This window comes from Macaca fascicularis, chromosome 2, assembly GCF_037993035.2.
Source record: "Macaca fascicularis isolate 582-1 chromosome 2, T2T-MFA8v1.1".
Classification (NCBI taxonomy): domain Eukaryota; kingdom Metazoa; phylum Chordata; class Mammalia; order Primates; family Cercopithecidae; genus Macaca; species Macaca fascicularis.
This window is the reverse complement of record NC_088376.1, coordinates 110,646,558-110,670,678: the sequence shown is the minus strand read 5'-3', so window position 1 is coordinate 110,670,678 and position 24,121 is coordinate 110,646,558. Positions and strand designations below refer to the sequence as shown.

The following is a 24,121-nucleotide window of genomic DNA, read 5'->3' as shown; positions in this document are numbered from 1 at the left end:
TTATTTTATTTCATTCCATTTTTTTTTTTTTTTTTTTTTTTTTGAGACGGAGTCATGCTCTGTCGCCCAGGCTGGAGTGCAGTGGCCGGATCTCAGCTCACTGCAAGCTCCGCCTCCCGGGTACACGCCATTCTCCTGCCTCAGCCTCCCAAGTAGCTGGGACTACAGGCGCCCGCCACTTCGCCCGGCTAGTTTTTTGTATTTTTTAGTAGAGACAGGGTTTCACCGTGTTAGCCAGGATGGTCTCGATCTCCTGACCTCATGATCCACCCGTCTCGGCCTCCCAAAGTGCTGGGATTACAGGCTTGAGCCACCGCGCCCGGCCCATTCCATTTTTCTTGAGACCGCATCTCACTCTGTCGTCCAGGCTGGAGTGCAGTAGGGCGATCAGGGCTCACTGCAGGCTCAACCTCTCAGACTCAAGTGATCTTCCCACCCCAGCCTCCTGGATAGGATTACAGGCATGTGCCACAATGCACAGCTAATTTTTAAATTTTTTTTCTAGAGACTGAATCTCCCTGTGTTGCCAGACTGGTCTTGAACTCCTGGGCTCAAGTGATCCTCCTGCCTTATGCTCCCAGAGTGTTGGGATTACAGGCATGAGCCTCCATGCCCAGCCTAATCGACTTTTAGAAAAACTTATTGATTCCTCAGTTTATTCAAGAAGATATTTAAGGAGGTTGTTTAATTAATATGTGTTTATATCTTTGAATTTATAAAACTTAGGATTCAGACATGAGTAATTTTGTCAGAAGCTTTATTTTTCTCACGTGTAATTTGTATCATTTTTAGGCAAAGTGTTTCATGGATTTCAAAGCTGGAGGCACCTTATGTCACATTCTTGGGTCTGCTTACAAGTATAAAAATGAACAGGGATGGTAAGTTTTTGTATTTGTTTGCATGTTTTGATCTTAAGTTATTTACTTTTAAGTCCTATTTCCTTGTGTTAGAAAATTCTGTAAGCACATTATGATTAATGTGTTTTACCAAGAGCCCTAATTTACCTTGTTTCTACATCCAAGAAAAATATCAACCAACCATGTATGTATTTACTTACTTATTTTTGAGACAGGGTCTTAAAAATAGGACCAAGGCTGTCAGCAAGGCTAGAAGTGCAGTGGTGCAATCTCAGGTCACTGCATCCTCCGCCTCTCAGATTTCGACCAATTCTCATGCCCCAGCCTCCTGAGTAGCTGGGACTACAGGCATGCACCACCATGCCTGGCTAATTTTTCTATTTTTAGTGGAAACAGGGTTTTGCCATGTTGTTCAGGCTGGTCTCGAACTCCTGGCCTCAAGCAATCCACCCACCTCAGCCTCCCAAAGTGCTGGGATTACAGGGATGAGCCTCTGCACCTGGCCACAACCATGTATTTATTAGGCAAGTGATTTCTTTTTTTTTTTTTTTTTGAGACAGAGTCTCGCTCTGTCGCCCAGGCTGGAGTGCAGTGTCGTGATCTCAGCTCACTGCAAGCTCCACCTCCCGGGTTCACGCCATTCTACTGCCTCAGCCTCCCGAGTAGGTGGGACTACAGGCATCCACCACCACGCCTGGCTGATGTTTTATTATTTTTTGTATTTTTTCATTTTTAGCTAACATGGGGTTTCACCGTGTTAGCCAGGGTGGTCTTGATCTCCTGACCTCATGATCTGCCCGTCTCGGCCTCCCAAAGTGCTGGGATTACAGGTGTGAGCCACTGCGCCCAGTGTGATTTCTTATATTTGATTTTTATAGTAACAGGTATACATTATTAGCAAATTAGAAGGTAGGCTTGCCAGGAAATGTGTAAATGTGTATAATGAACTCATACATTATGTTTGAAGTGGATAGATAGTATTTTTGTTTGTTTTGTTTTTTTGAGACTTAGTTGCGCTCTTTCACCCAGGCTGGAGTAAAGTGGTGCAATCTTGGCTCACTGCAACCTTTGCCCCCAGGTTCGAGTGATTCTCCTGCCTCAGCCTCTTGAGTGACTGGGATTACAGGCACCTGCCACCATGCACCCAGCTAATTTTTGCATTTTTAGTAGAGATGGAGTTTCACCATGTTGGCCAGGCTGGTCTCAAACTCCTGACCTCAGGTGATCCACCTTCCTTGGCCTCCCAAGGTTCTAGGATTACAGGTGTGAGCCACCGTGCCTGGCCAGATAGCAGTTTTAAGAGATCAAGTTAGCTAGGCCTTCAAGTGTTCCATTTTGCTATCCTCAGGACAGTGATAAAAGGAGAAATACATATCTTTGCCTAGATCAGTGTTGGAGATAGATTGAGAATCCCTGCAGATGTTCCTGCCATTTTGCTCCCTTCAGTCTTTTCCCCTTTTCTAGCTGTCTGTCTTGGTACTATTTCTTTTTTTTCCCCTTGAACTCTGGGGTTTCCATCAGTTGCTGGGACTAGTGATGTTTGACGATGATGGTCCTGATCTGTGGGGTTGTCAGGGACATACTTCACAGGGTAGGGTTGGGGGAGTGGAGTATATTGTCTTGAAATTGTTTGGTATTTTCAGTTGAGTTAGCTGTGCACGTTTATAAGCTTAGCATCTTTCCAGGAGAATACACATGTAATTTATATATTTTACTTTCAAAGTTAAGCTAACCCCATACTTTATGGCTGGGAAGTGCAAATAAATATTTAGATCAACAATAAGGACAAGTGTGCAATTAAATTATTTATATAGTAAATAGGACATATAAACTAACATGTGTATTTACTGAAACTTTTTATATATGGATGGTGTTGAATAGATGTTGATTTGGATCACCTGAGGTCAGGAGTTCGGGTCCAGACTGGCCATCATGGCGAAACCCCGTCTCTACTAAAAATACAAAATAAATTAGCCAGACTTGGTGGTGGGCACTTGTAATCCCAGGTACTCACGTGGCTGAGACAGGAGAATCACTCGAACCCGGGAGACGGAGGTTGCAGTGAGCTGAGATTGCGCCACTGCACTCTTGCCTGGGCAACAGAGCAAGACTCTGTCTCAAAAAAAAAAAAGATATTGACTAAAAGCATGAGTCTTTTTTGTTTTTGTTTTCAGAGGTAGCTCTCTGTTTTCCAGTTCTGTGTCTAGCTCTGATGTTGGACCTCTCACGAGGGTATTATTCCCTGATCTAGGACCAACGGCATGTTTCAGTACTTGTAGAGATGGTTTGTTCCCTACTCTTGACTCTGGGTTCCCGGTTGGAACTCTTTCTGTCCCTGGTTCTTGTTCAGCTTCTATCACAAGTCCTGACCTGGACACTTAAGGACAGAATTCCAAAGTGATATGATTTTTCATAGGTCACGTATTGTGGAACTTGCTTTGTGTCTATAGTTTCTGCACAATGAAAAAAAAATTTTTTTTGAGACAGAATCTCGCTCTGTCACCCAGGCTGGAGTACAGTGGTGTAATCTCGGCTCACTGCAACCTCTACCTCCCGGGTTCAAGCGAATCTCCTGCCTCACCCTCCTGAGTAGCTGAGATTACAGGTGCCTGCCACCACACATGGCTAATTTTTGTATTTTTAGTAGAGACCGGGTTTCTCCATGTTGGCCAGGCTGGTCTTGAACTCCTGACCTCAGGTGATCTGCCTGCCTTGGCCTCCCAAAGTGCTAGGATTACAGGCTTAAGTCACCGTGCCCGGCCACAGTGAAATATTTTTATCTGAAATCACTTGCAGTAGTTTAGAAAGATATGTATAATACAGGTCGGGCGCAGTGGCTTGCACCTGTAATCCTAGCACTTTGGGAGGCCAGGGTGGTCTGATCACGAGATCAGGAGTCAGAGACCATCCTGGCCAACATAGTGAAACCTCGTCTCTACTAAAAATGCAAAAATTATCTGGGCATGGTGGCATGCGCCTGTAGTCCCAGCTACTTGGGAGGCTGAGGCAGGAGAATTGCTTGAACCCGGGAGGTGGAGGTTGCAGTGAGCCGGGATCGCGCCACTGCATTCCAGCCTGTCAACAGAGCGAGACTCCGTCTCAAGAAAAAAAAGAGAGAGACACATATGTAATACGATTTCCTTAAAATTAAAAGTGGGGCTAAAAAAGACGTAAAGGATAGGGTTAGCATTGTCAGGAATAAGAATTTTTCCAAGTCTCTTATGCAGATTGTGCCACAATTATTTCCTTTCAGGTATAGTTATGTATCCAGTTTCAGTGTGTACCTTCTCTCATCTCTTGTGCCTCACACTTGAAGTGAGTGCATATGTTAGTAACTTCCCCACTCTGTTTGGATATCTGAATGCTGACCTGTCATTCTGACCATGCCCTGACTTGCCCCATGCCTAACATGCCTCTCAGAACCTTGTGTGTGTTCTTTAATTGAACCTCACAGTCTAGGTTGCATTTCTGGCTTTAGGTCCAAAGTTTGCTGGTTTCGTTATTATGGCAAGCACTATTTTCTTCTTATTTCATTGTGGTTCTGCTTTCTTACTGACTTCTCAGTAGTCTTTGTTTTAGTCGCTAATGGCATGAAGCTCTAATGTCATGCATATGAGGTTGAATGGGAATACCTGGTAATTACTAGCATATTTGTGAAGAGACTGTACATATTAATATTACAGAATTGGCCAGCTGTTGTGGCTCATGCCTGTAATCCCAGCACTTTGGGAGGCTGAGGTGGGCGGATTGCTTGAGCCCAGGAGTTTGAACCCAGCCCAGGCAACATGGGAAAACTCAGCCTCTACAAAAAGTAGAAAAATTAGCTGGGTATGGTGGCACATGCCTGTAGTCCCAGCTACTTGGGAGGCTGAGGTGGGAGGATCACTTGAGCCCAGGATGTAGAGGCTGCAGTGAACCAAGATTGCACCACTGCACTCCAGCCTGGGTGACAGAGACCCTGTGTCAAAAAAAAAAAAAAAAAGAGAAATTACAGAATTGAAATGTTAAGTTTGATCTTTCTGGATGTTTCTAAATAGGCAAAATCAATGAGTGTCTTATTAATGGTTTTTCTCCTGAAGGATAAAACTTTGTATAGATTTAAATTGTAGTTATATGTAACTGAAGGATAACAAGTTTGACCTATTCATGGAAATCCAAACAGATCTCCCAAAGGAGAGATTAAATACCAAGTTCAATTAAGTAATAGAGAATTGACTTTAGTGCCCACGTGCCCAGAGATTAGGATGTTGTTTATTTTTCCCTACAGTTCTAAAGAGATTGTTAAATTTTTTTTTTTTTTTTGAGATGGAGTCTTGCTTTGTCACCCAGCGAGCTGGAACACTATCTTGAATTTACCAAGAATGTTTAAATTAAGTTTTGCTTTCTAATAATGCAGAAAGGTGTTCAAGCTTCAACCCGAAAGAGGAATGCAAATTAGAACTATAATCATTAGACCGGCGTGGTGGCTCACGCCTGTAATCCCAGCACTTTGGGAAGCCGAGGCGGGTGGATCACCTGAGGTCAGGAGTTGGAGACCGACCAGGCTGGCCAAAATGGTGAAACCTCGTCTCTAATAAGAATACAAAAAATTAGCCGGGTATCGTGGTGGGTGCCTGTAATCCCAGCTACTCGGGAGCCTGAGGCAGGAGAATCGCTTGAACCCGGGAGGTGGAGCTTGCAATGAGCCGAGATCTCACTGTTGCACTGCATCCTGGGCAACAAGCGTGAAACTCCCTGTCAATTAAAAAAAAAAACCACAAAAACTATAATCATTAAATATTTTAAAATCTATCGCAGATTGACAAAGATTAAAAGGTGAGGTAATGTAAAATAAAAATAAGTACATAGTTGGCTACTGAGAGGGAGAAAGCATAATACATTCTTAGTGGAACTATAAATGAATACCATTTTATTGAAAGATGATTTTGCCAGTTGTGTTACGTTTGTATTATGTTTCTTATTATTTCAAGTTGAGTATCTCTAATTCCTTACAAATCCATCTGACTAGTACTAGGTTCTAGAAGAATCCCATAGGAGGGCTCTAGAAAAAAAAAAAAAACAAAATCAACTGGAAAGAGATATTCTTGCCCTATGTTATCACAGTCCTATAGAGAAAAGCAAATAAATACATTTTCCTTTTCTGACTTTTTTTTTTTTTTTTTTTTGAGACAAGGTCTCGCTGTGTTGCCCAGGCTGGAGTGCAGTGGCATGATCTCGGCTTACTGCAAGCTCCGCCTCCCGGGTTCACGCCATTCTTCTACCTCAGCCTCCCGAGTAGCTGGGACTACAGGTGCCCGCCACCACGCCCGGCTAATTTTTTTGTATTTTTAGTAGAGATGGGGGTTTCACTGTGTTAGCCAGGATGGTCTTGATCTCCTGACCTTATGATCTGCCTGTCTCGGCCTCCCAAAGTGCTGGGATTACAGGCGTGAGCCACTGTGCCTGGCATTTTTTTTTTTTTTTTTTTTTGAGACCGAGTCTTGCTCTGTCGCCAGTACAGAGTGCATAGGCGCCATCTAAGCTCACTGCAACCTCCATCTCCCAGGTTCAAGCTATTCCCTTGCCTTAGCCTCCCAAGTAGCTGGGACTGTAGGTACACGCCACCATGCCTGGCTAATTATGTTTTAGTAGAGACAGGGTTTCACCATGTTGACCAAGATAGTCTCTTATTTCTCGCCCCCATGATCCGCCCGCATAGGCCTCCCAAAGTGCTGAGATTACAGGAGTGAGCCACTGCGTCCCGCCTTTCTGACTTTTTAAATCTTTGGCCATTTAAACTGTAAATGCAAGCTCTCAGTTGAGGGTTTACTCATTAATATAAAAGTCTTCTGCATTGTTTCCTTTTGTCAATCTACTGGGCAATATCTTGCTGTAGCCTTTCAATCTAAGGCAGTAAATATGCATTGTGTGTCAAAAGGAATTACGGGCTGGTGGGAAGCCAAGGTGAAAGGTTCGCTTGGGCCCAGGAGTTGGCGACCAGCCTGGGCAACATAGAGAAGCACTGTCTCTTGAAGAAATTTTAAAATACTACCCCAGAAAGGTAGCATGTACCTGTAGTTCAAGCTCCTCGGTAGGCTGAGCCGAGAGGACTGCTTGACCCCAGGAATGCAAGGCTACCTACAGTGAGCTATGACTGAACTGCTGCAGTCCAGCCTGGATGACAGAGCAAGAGTCTATTAAAATATATATATTAAATAAAAATAGAAAATTTAAAAAAAGTTCCTCTACTAACTGTATTCCTCCAGTTTTATTGCCTCTCGTGAGTATATTTAGGGCTACCTCTAGAAAATGGTCCAAATAGGGCCAGGCACGGTGGCTCACACCTGTAATCCCAGCACTTTGGGAGGCCAAGGTGGGTGGATCACGAGGTCAGAAGATCAAGACCATCCTGGCTAACATGGTGAAACCCCGTCTCTACTAAAATACAAAAAATTAGCTGGGCATGGTGGTGCATGCCTGTAGTCCCAGGTACTTGGGAGGCTGGGGCAGGGGAATCACTTGAACCTGGGAGGCGGAGGTTGCAGTGAGCCAAGATCACGCCACTGCACTCCAGCCTAGCAACAGAGCAAGACTAGCAAGACTCTGTCTTTAAAAAAGAAAGAAAGAAAGAAAGAAAATGGTCCGAATAAAAATAGTCTGTTTTTTTTTTTGAGACCGAGTGTCACTCTGTTGCTTAGGCTGGAGTGCAATGTTGCAGTCTGGCTCACTGCAAGCTCTGCCTCCTGGGTTCACACCATTCTCCTACTTCAGCCTCCTGAGTAGCTGGGCCTACAGTTGCTTGCCACCACGCCCAGCTAATTTTTTTTTGTATTTTTAGTAGAGACAGTGTTTCGCTGTTAGCCAGGATAGTCTTGATCTCCTGACCTCGTGATCCGCCCACCTCGGCCTCCCAAAGTGCTGGAATTACAGGCGTGAGCCACTGTGCCCAGCCTAATCAGACTCTTTAACACTGGATGGATCCCAGGTGAAGAGTTTATTCCATAGAAGTTGTGTAAAAGGGCTTCAGAAGGAAACTTCTAAAGGGAAAAACAAAAATGCACTGAGCCAAGCGCAAGACAACAATACAGCCAAACAGTTTTGTGGGGAAGTTGCTAAAGCCGGTCTCAAATAAGGAGCTTTGTATGATGACAGCAAGCTAGACTACCCTGGAGACCATCCCCACAGGATGGTCTAGTATGCTGTACCCCAAAAGGGTGGCAAACATCCTAGTAGGATCAGGTGTGGTAGCTCACACCTATAATCCGAGCACTTTGGGAGGCTGAGGCAGAAGAATCACTTAAGGCCAGAAGTTCAAGACTAACCTAGCCAACATAGCAAGACCCCATCTTTATTAAAGAAAGAAGAAAAGAAAAAAACATGAAAGATGGCCAGGTGTGGTGGCTCACATCTGTAATTCCAGCACTTTGGGAGACCGAAGCATGTGATCACCTGAGGTCAGGAGTTCGAGTTCAGCCTGGCTGACATGGTGAAACTCTGTCTCTACTAAAAATACAAAATAACTGGGTGTCATGGAGCATGCCTGTAATCCCAGCTACTCGGGAGGCTGAGGCAGGAGAATCGCTTGAATCCAGGAAGCAGAGGTTGTGGTAAATCGAGATCACACCACTGCATTCCAGCCTGGGCAACAGAGTGGGACTCCATTTAAAACAACAACAACATAGAAGATAGGCTTAGCTTCATAGAGCAAGTGACTTGGGGACTGATTCTGGAAGTGATAGTGTCAGGCCCATTGAGTGGGTAGTAACATCCTGGAAAGGCTATAGAGTTTAAAAAGAAAGATTGGAAGTGTGGGGAACATCTCCAGGATAAAATAGCATGACATGTGAGTTAAGCGTATGAGCTCTGGACTCAGACTGCCTAATGCTAGGTAGTATCTGGTAATTATTAAGAAAATTATAACTGGGCCAGGCGTGTTGGTTCACCTCTGTAATGTCAGTACTTTGGGAGACTGAGGCAGGAGGATTGCTTGAGCTCAGGAATTTGAGACCAGTTTGGACCAACATAGTGAGACCTTTGGCTTTACAAAAATAAAAATAAAAAACAATTACCTGGGTATGATGGCTGGTGCCTGTGGACCCAGCTACTCAAGGCTGAGGTTGAGGTGGGAGTGTCCCCTGAGCCCAGGAGTTCAAGGTTACAGGGAGCTCTTACTGCACCAGACCTTTCCAGCCTAGATGACACAGTGAGACTTTGCCTCCAAAAACAAAAATTATAACTATAGCTAACATTTATTGATCAGTTACTTTATATTAAATTTAAGCACTGTTGTAGTATATACCTCATTTAACCTTCACAAAAACCCACAGTAGGCTATTACATTTATGAAGCAGTCAATCCTTGGGTTAACAAATTGCTCAAGACTAATGTAGTTTTCCACAATCCTTACTTTCAGTCACTAAGCTCTACTCCTCTCCTGGATGTTAGTGTTAAAAGAACTAAAACAGAGCAAAAACAAAGTAGGTATTGAATAAAAAGTAAGGAGAAACAGGCGTTAGACTTTGTAAAGATTTAACCACATGGAGGTGACATGCTTGGGAACTTAATGTAAAGAGACATTGGAGAAGAGTTTCAAGTAAAGGTAAATACATCAGTTTTACCACATTTAGGAAAACAGTGCTTGTTATTCATACTTGCGGGTTTGGTATACCCCCAGCAATCAAGTGATTTCAGATTAAGGGATAGTCTCTGCTCTTGACTGTTACTGTGGCCAGTTAAAAATTTTATTTGGAGAAACCTTGTCTGTTTAAATCACGTCTTACAGCTGTATCAGAATTAAATACCCAAGATGCTTTCCTTTATCTAAGAGAACACAGATACTGCTGAATTTGAACAAATGATTTTTTTTTTTTTTTTGAGACGGAGTCTTGCTCTGTCACCAGGCTAGAGTTCAGTGGCATGATCCTGGCTCACTGCAACCTCTGCCTCTCGGGTTCAAGCGATTCTCCTGCCTCAGCCTCCAGAGTAGCTGGGATTAGAGGCGTGCTCCACCATGCCCAGCTAATTTTTATATTTTTAGTAGAGATGGGATTTCACCATGTTGGCCAGGCTGGTCTTGAACTCCTGACCTTGTGATCCGCCCGCCTCACCTCCCAAAGTGCTGGGATTGCAGGCGTCAGCCACTGTACCCAGCATGGATCTGTGAACTACTTTTCTGTAAGATGTAAGATGTCTTAGATTTAAGGAAAATTAGATAGATATGTCATGGAATTGATACTTCATTTTCACTGAGGTGGATCTTAATATCTCTTTTATAAGGGTGTTGATACTGTGTATTCTTATATTACTGAGAGAATATCTCACATGTTTTGTAGAGTGTTATTTTAATTTCCAAATCTTTCTAACTCATTTGCATCGAATTCTAAAACCAAGTTTTCATTTGTGTTTAAGGTGGGAGACAAATTAACTAGGGTTTTTCCTTTTTTTTTAGGCGGAGGTTTGACCTACAGAACCCATCCCGAATGGATCGTAATGTGGAAATGTTTATGAACATTGAAAAAACATTGGTGCAGGTAACTTGGAAACAGGTTATTTAAAAAGTTTGCCTTTAATATATTTTCAGTTTTAAGATTGGCGGGCCGGGCGCAGTGGCTCACGCCTGTAATCCCAGCACTTTGGGAGGCTGAGGCAGGCCTCCCAAATCACGAGGTCAGGAGATCGAGACTATCCTGGCTAACATGGTGAAACCTCGTCTCTACTAAAAAAAAAAAAAAAAAAAAATACAAAAATTTAGCTGTGTGTGGTGGTGAGTACCTGTAGTCCCAGCTACCTAGGAAGTTGAGGCAGGAGAATGACGTGAACCCAGGAGGCGGAGCTTGCAGTGAACCAAGATTGCGCCACTGCACTCCAGCCTAGGCAGCAGAGCGAGACTACGTCTCAAAAACAAAACAAAACAAAAACAGATTGGCTTTATTGGATTGCCAAAAGAACAAAGGAAGAAAATGTTCTGAAAGGTATTGTTTTATTATTATTATTATTATTTTTTTTTTTTTTGAGACGGAGTCTCGCTTTGTCGCCCAGGCTGGAGTGCAGTGGCCGGATCTCAGCTCACTGCAAGCTCCGCCTCCCGGGTTTACACCATTCTCCTGCCTCAGCCTCCCGAGTAGCTGGGACTACAGGCGCCTGCCACCTCGCCCGGCTAGTTTTTTGTATTTTTAGTAGAGACGGGGTTTCACCATATTAGTCAGGATGGTCTCGATCTCCTGACCTCGTGATCCGCCCGTCTCGGCCTCCCAAAGTGCTGGGATTACAGGCTTGAGCCACCGCGCCCGGCCTGTTTTATTATTTTTATGGGTGTTTGGGGATTAGAGCTATGATTAATCTTGTCTTTAAGACTATTAAAATTTATGGTGAAATAATTTATAATTTTCTTCATTAATTTTACCTAATGTATTGTTTGACTTGCCTTTATTTTATTTTTATTTTCTTTGAGACAGGGTCTCACTCTGTCACCCAGGCTGGAGTGCAGTGGTGCGGTCATAGCTAGGCTCACTGCAGCTTTGAACTCTCGGGCTCAAGTGATCCTCCCACCTCAGCCTCCCCTGTAGCTGGGACTACAAGCACATGCTATCACACCTGGCTAATTTTTTGTATATTTTGTAGAGGTGGAGTTTTGCTGTGTTGACCAGGCTGGTTTCGAATTCATGAATTCAAGTGATTTGCCTGCTTGGCCTTCCAAAGTTCTGGGATTACAGGCATGAACCACCGAGTCCGGCCTGCCTTCATTTTATTTGGTTTAAGCACTCTTCCATCCTACTGTTCACTTGACTGAATATTTTCTTTGGGTTTGTTCCATGGTTGTACCATAAATACACATATTATTTCTCTAACTATATTATAACCTGGAAAAAAGAATGCTTAATGTCCTTATTTGTGTTTCCTAATATGTTCATTGTTTAATAATTTATGGTGATCACTAAATTAACCTTCCTGGGGAGAGGTAGCTGGCAAAAATTCAGTTAGATATTACTGTTAACTTAATATGTGAAAGTTGTTTGTCTCACAGATTCTTAGCTAGGGAAACAATTGGATATGTTTTGTTTGTTGGGTGAGAGTTTTTTTCATGATTTGGGGAGTCAACATACATGTTTTGTCATTGCTATTTTTAAGATTAACTGTAATCCCCTTCCATAGCTAAAAACACTACATTAGACCATTAAAGTAAATTTGGGTAAAATTGGGGAGGAGGATTAATCTGGCAATCTGGTGTGGTATCTTAATGAAAAAGCTGCTGAATTTCTTTAGGTCATGCTTCTCAATATTTTTTGTGGCAGAAAAGGTTATCTGGGGGTGGTTTGTGTATTACATAAATAATGTGATATTATTTCAAAACCAAGAGAATTTGAAAGTCTGTTCTTTTCATCCTCAGAACAATTGTTTGACCAGACCCAACATCTACCTCATTCCAGACATTGATCTGAAGTTGGCTAACAAATTGAAAGATATCATCAAACGACATCAGGTAATAGACACAATCACTTTAGATAATAATAGACACGATCACTTCATTTTGTAATTGTAAGCCTCTAATAAATGTCAACCATAGTAATGCTTTGGATTTCTTGATATATTTACATCAAAATAAATTTTTTTCTTGAGTTTTTATTTCTCTTTTTAGAGGTGAGGTGTCACTGTGTTGCCCAGGCTGGAGTGCAGTGGCGCTATCCTAGCATCCTTGCTCACTGTAGCTTTAGACTCCCGGGCTCAAGAGATCTTCCAGTTTTTGTGTGTGTGTGTGGTTTTTTTTTTGTTGTTGTTGAGAGAGTCTTGTGTTGTCGCCCAGGCTGGAGTACAGTGATGCGATCCCGGTTCATTGCATCCTCTGTCTCCGAGGTTCAAGTGATTCTTGTGCCTCAGTCTCCAGAATTGCTGGGACTACAGGTGTGTGCCACCATGCCTGGCTAATTTTTGTATTTTTCGTAGAGATGGGGTTTTGCCATGTTGGTGAGCCTGGTCTCGAACTCCTTACCTCAAGTGATCTGCCCACCTCAGCCTCCCAAAGAGCTGGGATTACAGGCATGAGCCACCGTGCCCGGCCACGATGGTTTCTCACTATGTTCCCAGGCTGGTCTTGAATTCCTGGCCTCAAGTCATCCTCTAGCCGGCCGGGCGCGGTGGCTCAAGCCTGTAATCCCAGCACTTTGGGAGGCCGAGACGGGCGGATCACGAGGTCGGGAGATCGAGACCATCCTGGCTAACACGGTGAAACCCCGTCTCTACTAAAAAAATACAAAAAACTAGCCGGGCGAGGTGGCGGGCGCCTGTAGTCCCAGCTACTCCGGAGGCTGAGGCAGGAGAATGGCGTAAACCCGGGAGGCGGAGCTTGCAGTGAGCTGAGTTCCGGCCACTGCACTCCAGCCTGGGAGACAGAGCGAGACTCCGTCTCAAAAAAAAAAAAAAAAAAAAAAAAAAAAGTCATCCTCTAGCCTCGCCCTCCCAAAGTATTAGGATTGATTATAGGTGTGAGCCACCAGACCTGGCCTCTTTTTGAGTTCTTAAAGTAGCAGTGTTTTTTTTCTCTCCACTCATCTTTAGCTTTTAGCCTAGAGTAGCATTTAATAAAGTCATTGGTATGGAGTCTTTAGTCTTATTGTGAAGTATGCTTTCATAGACCTAAGGAGACCAATGTATTCTATATCACAGAGCTCTATCTACATCACAGAGATTATAAAGTCAAATAGAGTTGGTAACATAATTGGTAGGAAGAAATGACATATTACTTTCAAGTAATCCTGTCTCCCTTAACCCCGCATTTTATGTATTCTGTTACATACATTATTTAAAAAAAAAGCAATTGATGGCCAGGCGTGGTGGCTCATGCCTGTAATCCCAGTACTTTGAGAGGCCAAGGCGGGTGGATCACAAGGTCAAGAGATCGAGACCATCCTGGTCAACATGGTGAAACTCGTCTCTACTAAAAATTAGCTGGGCATGGTGACGCGCCTCTGTAGTCCCAGCTACTGGGGAGGCTGAGTCAGGAGAATTGCTTGAACCCAGGAAGTGTAGGTTGCAGTGAGCTGAGATGGCGCCACTGTACTTCAGCCTGGTGACAGAGCGAGACTGTGTCTCAGAAAAATTCTGCCCCCTCAAGCTTACTTTGTCTTGATACACATGTACTAGTACTGTCTTCTGACATCTTAGCCTTCTTCTTCTGACTTCCTTTTAGGCTGAGACTTTGGGTATTTACTACATGTAAGTTTACAATTACACGTGACTAAACTGTAATTAAGCCCATCACATAGTAATCTAGCTGAGGAGACTTATGTAGAAGATAATTTTCTGAAACATTCCTTGTGTGACAGAGTTTTATGTATCCTTAGAATTGGTTGAGAAGCCTCATGAAATGTCTTTTTTTCCTGCTGCAAAAGAGATTACCAATTGAATTATGTTTTAGCATTTAGTAAAATATCTTGCATGTTCTGAAAGTTAATGTTTCTAGTACTGCATACAATTAAAGATTGAGTACATTCTTTCTTTTATATATGATATCTCAAAGTGTAAGGTAATATAATTATTTTATCACATTGAGCAATCTGAAGTCCAGTTCCTTTTTTTTACTAGTATTATGGCTTTGAACAGATCCCTTAAACCTCTCTCTTTTGGAATATCTTTTTATTGGATTGACTGTCAAATGCAGTTTATATGTGGAATGTTACCAGGACAGGAGTGGAACAAATTGATTGCTGTTTCTTGCCTTGAACCTGAAATTACCTACTCTTTTTGCTACCAGGTTGTACTGGAAACATTTTATGTATTGTCCTACAATTTATGCTGAATATTTAGCTGTTTTATATATATATATATATATAGATATATATATATATATATTTTTTTTTTTTTTTTTTTTTTGAGGTGGAGTCTCGCTCTGTCACCCACGCTGGAGTGCAGTGGTGCGATCTCGGCTCACTGCAAGCTCTGCCTCCCGGGTTCAAGCCATTCTCCTGCCTCAGCCTCCCGAGTAACTGGGACTACAGATGCATGCCACCTTGCCTGGCTAATTTGTTTTTTTTGTATTTTTAGTAGAGACAGGGTTTCACCGTATTAGTCTCGGTCTCCTGACCTTGTGATCCGCCTGCCTCGGCCTCCCAAAGAGCTGGGATTACAGGCATGAGCCACTGCGCCCGGCCTTAGCTGTTATATTTTTGATGAAACCTGCCTTAGTGATTGTTTTCTAGGGATACCCTCCAGAGGGATGCAGAGGTCTAACTGGCTTCTTAGAATCTTAGGAAAGAGACCTTAATAGGTCATAATAATAGTACCTTCATTGATTTGATGATCAGGCCTTTATGTGTAAGCATTTTAAATGAATTAACAGGCTGGGCACCGTGGCTCACGCCTGTAGTCCCAGCACTTTCAGAGGCCAAGGCATCCAGATTGCTTAAGCCCAGGAGTTCAAAACCAGCCTGGGTAACAAGGCAAAACCTCTACAAGATGATAAGTAAATGAACCAACAGCTCACATTGATTGAGTACCTTCAGTGTTCCTAATGCCTTAATTCATTGTATTTGTTAATTCAGTTGTAAAGAATTCTAATGATATAGGTGTTATTGTTATTACTTTGTTTCTTTTTTGTTGTTGTTCTTTTTTGTTTCTTTGTTTGAGACAGAGTCTCACTCTGTCTCCCAGGCTGGAGTGCAGTGGCGTGATCTCAGCTCACTGCAAACTCCAATCCCCGGGTTCAAGCGATTCTCCTACCTTAGCCTCCCAGGTAGCTGGGACTACAGGCATGTGCCACTATGCCCTGCTAATTTTTGTGTTTTTTAGTAGAGACAGGGTTTCACCATATTGGACAGGCTGGTCTCGAACTCCTGACTTTGTGATCTGCCCAAAGTGCTGAGATTACAGTCATGAGCCACCTTGCCCGGCCTTGTTGTTTTTCTTTTTTTAACAACAGGTGTGCTCCACTGCACCTGGCTATTTTAGTTTTATTTTTGAAGAGACATGGTCTTGCCTAGGCTGATCTCAAGCTCCTGGCCTCAAGAGATTCTCCCTGCCGCCTCGGTCTCCCAAAATGCTGGGATTACAGGCATGAGCCACGGAACCCACCCTGCAGCACACACTCCCCCCCACTCCTTTTTTTATATGGAAGGTTTGTGGAAACTGTGTCAAACGAGTCTGTTGGTGCCATTTTCCCAATAGCATGTGCTCACATTGTGTCTGTGTATCACATTTTGGTAATTCTCACAATATTTCAAACTTTTTTAGTTGTTTGTTTGTTTGTTTTGTCACCCAGGCTGGAGTGCAGTGGTGCGATCTCAGCTCACTGCATCCTCCACCTCCTGGGTTCAAGCAGTTCTCTGCCTCAGCGTCCCGAGTAGCTGGTATTACAGGCATCCGCCACCACGTCCAGCTAATTTTTGTATTTTTAGTAGATACGGAGTTTCACCATGTTGGCCAGGCTGGTCTTGAAGTCCTGACCTTGTGATCCTCCCCGGCTTGGCGTCCCAAAGTCCTGGGATTACAGGTGTGAGCCACCACTCCTGGCTTACTTTTTTAGTATTATTGTATATGTTATGGTGATCTGTGATAGATGCTATTTGATATTATTTTAATTGCTTTGGTTTAGCACAACACCCATAGAAGATGGTGAAGTTAATTGATATATGTGTTCTGACTTCTCCACTGACTGGCTATTCCTCTCTCTACCTCGTCCCTGAGACCCACAAGTATTAAAATTAGGCCAATTAATAACCCTACAATGACCTCTAGCTGGTCAAGTCAAAGGAAGAATTGCTTATCTGTCACTTTAAATCAAAAGCTAGTCGTGATTTAGTTTAGTGAGGAAGGCATGACAAAAGCCAAGATAAGGTGAGAACTTGGCTTCTTAAGCCAAACAACCAAGTTTTTAATGCAAAGGAAAAGTTTTTGAAGGAAATTAAAAGTGGAACTCTAGTGAACATGCAGATGATACGGTGCAAAACATGCTTATTGCTGATACTGAGAAAGCTTCAGTGGTCTGAATAGGAGATCAAAGCAGCCCAACATTTCCTTAAGCTAAATTCTAATCCAGAACAAAGGCCTAACTCTCTTCAATTCTGTGAAGGCTGAGAGAGGTGAGGAAGCTGCAGAAGGAACGTTTGAAGGTAGCAGAGGTTGCTTAATGAGGTTTAAGGAAAGAAGCCGTTTTCAGAACATAAAAATACAAGGTGAAGCAACAAGTGCTAATGTAGAATCTGCAGCAAGTTATCCAGAAGATTGAGCAAAGATAATTGGTGAAGCTGGCTACACCAAACAACATATATTCAATGTAAATGATAGTCTTCTATTAAAATAAGATGCTATTTAGCATCTTATTTATAAGATGTCATAGTTAGAGAAGTCAATGCCTGGCTTTAAAGCTTCAGCCAGGCTGTTTTGGGGCTTAATGCAGTTGGTGACTGTAAGTTAAAGCCAATGGTCATTTGCAGTTCTTACAATCCAAAGGCCGTATAGATAATGCTACATCTTCTTTGCCTGTGCTCCATAACAAAACTGCAAAGCCTAGATGACAGCACATCTATTTACAGTATGGTTTACTGAATACTTTAAGCCCACTGTAGAGGCCTGCTGCTCAGGAAAAACAATTTCTTTTGAAATACCACTGCTCATTGACAGTCACCTAGTCACCAAAGTCTCTATTGGAGATGTACAAGGAAATTAATGTTATTTCCATGCATAGTAACACAACTTCCATTCTGCAGCCATGTTTTAAGGAGAAATTCGACTTTCAAGTCTTGTTATTTAAGGAATACATTTTGTAAAGATATAGCTGCTATAGTTAATGGTTCGTATGATGGATCTGGGCAAAGTAAATTGAAAATCTTCTGGAACAGATTCATCATTCTAGATGCCACTAAGAACACATGTGATTCATCAGAGGTCACAATATCAACAGTAACAGAAGTTGTGAAGACGTGGATTCTGACCCTCATGGTTGACTTTGAGGGGTTAAAGACTTTAGCTACAGACGTGGTTCAAATAAGAGAACTAGAATTTGAATTGAAGCCGGAACATGTGACTGAATTGCCGCGATCTTATGACCAAACTTGAACATATGGAAGAGTTGTTCCTTATGGATGAACAAAGTGCTTTCTTGACATGGAATCTACTCCTGGCATAATTGCTGTTAACATTGTTGAAATGAGAACAAAGGATTTTAAATATTACATAAATTTACTTGATAAAGCAAACAGCAGGGTTTTGAAAGAAATTCTACTGTGTGTAAAATGCTGTCAGCATCACATGCTACAGAGAAATCGTTTGTGAAAGTAGTCAATTAATGTGACAAACTTTACTGTTGACTTATCTTAAGAAATTGCCACAGCCACCTTAACCCTCAGCAACCACCACCCCTGATCAGTCAGCTGCCAGCATCATTGAGGCAGTATCCTCTATCAGCAAAAAGACTGATTTGCTTAAGTCTCAGATGATTGTTAGCATTTTTTTTTTTTTCTTTGAGGTGGCATTTTGCTCTTGTTGTCCAGGCTGGAGTGCAATGGCGTGATCTCGGCTCGCTGCAACCTCTGCCTCTGGGGTTCAAGGGATTATCCTGCCTCAGTCTCCTGAGTAGCTGGGATTATAGGCACCTGCCACCACACCCAGCTCATTTTTTGTATTTTTAGTAGACACAGTTTTCACCATGTTGGCCAGGCTGGTCTTGAACTTCTGACCTCAGGCGATCCACCCACCTCGACCTCCCAAAGTGCTGGGATTACAGGCGTGAGCCACTGGGTCCGGCTGTGATTGTTAGCATTTTTGAGCAATAAAATATTTTTAAATTAAGGTATATACGTTGTTTTCTGAAACCATGTAAACATAACTTTTTATTTTTGTTTTGAGAGACAGGGTCTCTCTCACTCTCTTGCCCAAGCTAACGTACAGTGGCATAATCATAGTTCACTGCAACCTTGAACTCCTGGGCTCAAGTGATCCTCCCACTTCACCTCCTGAGTAGCTGGGACTACAGGCATTATTGCCTGGCTTTTTTTTTTTTTTTTTTTTTTTTTTTTTTTTTTTGAGACAGAGTCTCGCTCTGTCACCCAGGCTGGGGTGCAGTGGCTGGATCTCAGCTCACTGCAAGCTTCGCCTCCTGGGTTTACGCCATTCTCCTGCCTCAGCCTCCCAAGTAGCTGGGACTACAGGCGCCTGCCACCTCGCCCAGCTAGTTTTTTTTTTTTTTTTGTATTTTTTAGTAGAGACGGGATTTCACCGTGTTAGCCAGGATGGTCTCAATCTCCTGACCTCGTGATCCGCCCGTCTCGGCCTCCCAAAGTGCTGGGATTACAGGCTTGAGCCACCGCGCCCAGCCTGCCTGGCTAATTTTTAAATTTGAGACAAGGTCTCACCGTGTTGCCCAGACTAGTCTTCAACTCCTAGGCTCAAGTGATCCTTTCACCTCAGCCTTCCAAAGTGCTGGGATTACAGGTGTGAGCAGCTGCGCCTGGCCTAAATGTAACTTATTTTTTATTTTTTTGAGACGGAGTCTCACTTTGTCCCCCAAGCTAGTGGTGCCATCTTGGCTCACTGCAAGCTCTGCCTCCGGGGCTCAAGTGATTCTTCTGCCTCAGCCTCCGGAATAGCTGGGATTACAGGCATGTGCCACCACACCAGCTAATTTTTGTATTTTTAGTAGAGACATGGTTTCACCATGTTGGCCACTCTGGTCTCGAACTCCTGACCTCAAGTGATCCACCTGGCTCAGTCTCCCACAGTGCCAGGATTACAGACATGAGCCAGCACACCTGGCCATAAATGTAACTTTTATATACGTCAGGAAACTAAATTTGTGCAACTAATTTTGTAATGCTTTATCACAGTGGTCTGAAACTGAACTTGACAATATTTCTGTGTTATGCTTGCACAGAGTCCTAGCTTATGGCTCAAGGCCAGAAACTGCATTGATTCACTTTAAATAATGATAATTTGTGATGACCTTGGAAGTAATTTTAAGAAGTAGTAGTACCTGGCTAGACACAGTGGCTTACACCTGTAATCCCAGAACTTTGGAAGGCCAAGGCAGGCGGCTCACTTAAGGTCAGGAGTTCAAGACCAGCCTGACCAACATGGTGAAACCCCCTCTCTACTAAAAGTAGAAAAAGTAGCCAGGTGTGGTGGCAGGTGCCTGTAATTCCAGCTACTCAGGAGGCTGAGGCAGGAGAATTGTTTGAACCCAGGAGATGGAGAAGGTTGCAGTGAGCCAAGATCATGCTGCCACACACTCCAGCCTGGGTGACAGAGCAAGACTTCATTTCAGGAAAAAAAAAAAAAGAATTAGTAGTACCCATATTACTGATATGGGTACCCAGAGAGAGAGAGATCTGTAGAGAACTAGCTAATAGATGCTCGAATTACTTTTTCTATACAGCAGTCTAAACTGTGTAGACAATTTCTTGGTTTATTGTTGTTAATCACTATTTTTTTTATTTGACTAAAAATAAGCAATACTTTTTAAATAAAGTCTATAAGTAAAACCATGCTTTTAGAATTTGTATGGAATTTGTATCTGGGATCCCATAGTTCATTTGCCATGTGCTTTATTTTTGTGGTTTTTGTTCATTTGCTTTCCAGGGAACATTTACGGATGAGAAGTCAAAAGCTTCCCACCACATTTACCCATATTCTTCCTCACAAGATGATGGTAAGTTGGTTTTGCGTTGTGAACGGATAAGCTCATACATCATACCATATGGATTTAATGTCATATCCTCAAAGTCTTAAACAGAATAACCAGCTTTTTATTTGTTTTTGTTTTGTTTTGTTTTGTTTTTAAGATGGAGTCTCTGTTGCCCAGGCTGGAGTGTAGTGGCGTGATCTCAGCTCACTGCCACTTCCACCTCCCGGGTTCAAGAGATCCTCCTGCTTCAGCCTCCTGAGTAGCTGGGAATACAGGCGGCCGCCACCATGCCCAACTAATATTTGTATTTTTATTAGAGATGGGGTTTCACCGTGTTGGCCAGGATGGTTTTGATCTCTTGACCTTGTGATCCGCCCACCTTGGCCTCCCAAAGTGCTGGGTTTACAGGTGTGAGCTACTGCACCCGGCCAACATTAACTTTTAAAAGATGTAGTAGAAGCTGTGCCTAGAGGAACATTTATTTCTTTTTTTTTTTTTTTTTTTTTTGAGAGGGAGTCTGGCTCTGTTGCCCAGGCTGGAGTGCAGTGGCCGGATCTCAGCTCACTGCAAGCTCCGCCTCCCGGGTTTACGCCATTCTCCTGCCTCAGCCTCCCGAGTAGCTGGGACTACAGGCGCCCGCCACCTCGCCCGGCTAGTTTTTTTTTGTATTTTTTAGTAGAGATGGGGGTTCACCGTGTTAGCCAGGATGGTCTTGATCTCCTGACCTCGTGATCCGCCCGTCTCGGCCTCCCAAAGTGCTGGGATTACAGGCTTGAGCCACCGCGCCTGGCCCATTTATTTCTTTATATTAGGAAAAGAGAAAGGTTAGAAATCAGTGGTCCAAACATCTTTCTCAAGAAATTAGAAAAACACCACCAAATTAAACCTAATGAAAAAAGGAAATAATAAAAGAGCAAAAATCAATGATGTAGAAAATACACATTAGTGAGATATTCAGCAATGTCAAGTGGTTCTTATGAAAGACTAATAAGGCCCGGATGTGGTGTCTCATGCCTGTAATTCTAGCACTTCTGGAGGCCAAGGCAGGTGGATCACTTGAGGTCAGGAGTTTGAGATCAGCCTGACCAAAATGGTGAAACCCCATCTCTACTAAAAATACCAAAAATTAGCCGGGTGTGCTCGCACCTGTCTGTAACCCCAGCTACTTGGGAGGCTGAGGCAGGAGAATCACTTGAACCTGGGATGCGGAGGTTGCAATGAACCAAGATCTCGCCACTGCACTCCAGCCTGGGCGACAGAAGGAGACTCCATCTCAAAAAAAAAAACCGGACTAATAAGGTGGTTAAATCCAGGTGTGGTTGTATGTGCCTGTATTCAGCTCCTCTGGAGGCTGAGGTGGGAGGATCACTTGAGGTCAGGAGTTTGAGGCTGTGGTGTGTGATAATTGTGCCTGTGTATAGCCATTGCACTCCAACCTGGGCAACATAGTGAAATCTTATGTCTTAAAAAACAAGGCCTGGCGCTGTGTCTCAGGCCTGTAATCCCAGCTTTCTGGGAGGCTGAGGCAGGTGGATCACCTGAGGTCAGGAGTGCAAGACCAGCCTGACCAACGTGGTGAAACCTGGTCTCTACTAAAATGACAAAAGTTTAACCGGGAATGGTGGCAGGTATCTGTAATCCTGGCTACTCGGGAGGCTGAGGCAGGAGAATCGCTTGAACCTGGGAGGCGGAGGTTGCAGTGAGTTGAGATTGCGCCATTGCACGCCAGCCTGGGTAATAAGAGCGAAACTCTCTTACAAAAAAAAAAAAAAAAGAAGATTCCTGTTGGTAAAAGAGGAAAATATCTAAAACCTAAGTTAAAATAATTAGATGAATGGATAAACAAAATGTGGCATATACATACAGTGGAATTTAAAAAAAAATTTTTTTTTGAGACGGAGTCTTTGCTCTGTCACCCAGGCTAGAGTGCAGTGGTGTGATCTCAGCTCACTGCAACTCCGCCTCCCGGGTTCAAGTGATTCTCCTGCCTCAGCCTCCTGAGTGAGACTCCGTCTCAAAAAAAAAAAAAAAAAACCCAACAAAAAAACCCAATTCTGTTCTTCTAGCTAAGCTAATTTCAGTTAATTATTATATTAACTGTATGATATGCTAATTATTAACTGTATTTTATATTATACTAATTATTATATTAACTGTATATTTTTATTTTCTGTATTTGTGTTGCTCTGGCATTTGATGCCCTGGGGAGAGATTGCCCTTTTGAGGGCTAGCTAATTTCTAAAGATAATAACTTCTCTAGGAGCATATCTTTCATATGTAAACCAACCAATCTGAGTATGTAGCTGTAACCATCTTCTTATCTAACTCACACACCAAACCAATATTTCCCCTTTTCTAAATCATTCCAGGGTGAGGTACTAGGCAATTAGAGACAACCTCTGTGCCCCAATGTTTCTTGGAATTATTCAGCCATCCCTACCCTAAACTGTTTACTCTGCCCCGTGTTACCTTTTCTATGGAAACCCCAATACAGGCTTTGGCTTAGGCTTCCCCTTGTTCCTGTCTTCTACCTCTTGACTATTGTGATGCCTCTGCAGTGGCTCTGCATGGTATGTTCTTTCCCTTCTTTTGGGATATGTAAGTAATTCATCTTTCAGTGGCATTGGCCTTACTCTTGTCATTCAGCCATACTTCTATAAATTAATTCTTGGGTATAAATTTATAATACCTGGGAAGAGAGTGAGTTTACATCTCACACCTCTTGTTGTTTCTGCTATTAGGAAATTTTTCAAAGACAATTTAAAAAATTGTCTTGGCCGGGCGTGGTGGCTCACGCTTGTAATCCCAGCACTTTGGGAGGCCGAGGCGGGCAGATCACGAGGTCAGGAGATCGAGACCACAGTGAAACCCTGTCTCTACTAAAAATAAAAAAAATTAGCTGGGCACGGTGGCGGGCGCCTGTAGTCCCAGCTACTCAGGAGGCTGAGGCAGGAGAATGGTGTGAACCCGGGAGGCAGAGCTTGCAGTGAGCCGAGGTCGAGATCGCGCCACTGCATTCCAGCCTGGGCTACAGAGCGAGACTCTGTCTCAAAACAAAACAAAACAAAACAAAAAAAATTGTCTTGATAAAAATCAAAAATTTTTTTGGCCGGGCACAGTGGCTCACGCCTGTAATCCCAGCACTTTGGGAGGCCAAGGTGATAGTTCACCTGAGGTCAGGAGTTTGAGACCAGCCTGACCAACATGTAGAAACCCTGTCTTTACTAAAAATAAAAAAAATTAGTCAGGCGTGGTGGCGCGTGCCTGTAATCCCAGCTACTTGGGAGGCTGAGGCGGGAGAATCGCTTGAACCTCGGAGGCAGAGTTTGCGGTGAGCCGAGATCACACCATTGCACTCCAGCCTGGGCAACAAGAGTGAAACTCCATCTCAAAAAAGAAAAAAAAGTCAAAATTTGTATCAAAGTCAGCTGTGGTTAGGAAAGATATGTTTTCTTGTTTTTCTCATTAAAGTACATAGTCTTTGACAAGATAATCAGTGTTCTGAAAGTCAGCTTTTACTAGTCAGAATACCACCAAGACACTCTTAACAGGACAGGACAGGTAGTTTAGGTAGTGGGGATTTAGAAAGATCCTCTGGCCCCTTCTTTTCTTTTTTCCTCTGCCATGTTGAGTTACCAGGTTAGGGAACAGGACCTGATTCTGTCATTTTCACCTT

At 43.1% G+C, this 24,121-nt stretch overlaps 1 protein-coding gene across 2 annotated transcripts in view; it reads left to right on the top strand.

Annotated features, from left to right (window-relative positions):
* Nucleotides 1–24,121, top strand: part of SMARCC1 (SWI/SNF related BAF chromatin remodeling complex subunit C1) — a 194,554-nt gene that overhangs the window by 36,052 nt on the left and 134,381 nt on the right. For both annotated transcript variants that reach the window (XM_045386359.3, XM_045386358.3), the window contains 4 exons: nt 793–878; nt 10,285–10,366; nt 12,223–12,315; nt 20,400–20,469. In XM_045386359.3, coding sequence (XP_045242294.1) covers nt 793–878; nt 10,285–10,366; nt 12,223–12,315; nt 20,400–20,469 — 331 coding nt within the window. The remainder of the gene's footprint in view (nt 1–792; nt 879–10,284; nt 10,367–12,222; nt 12,316–20,399; nt 20,470–24,121) is intronic.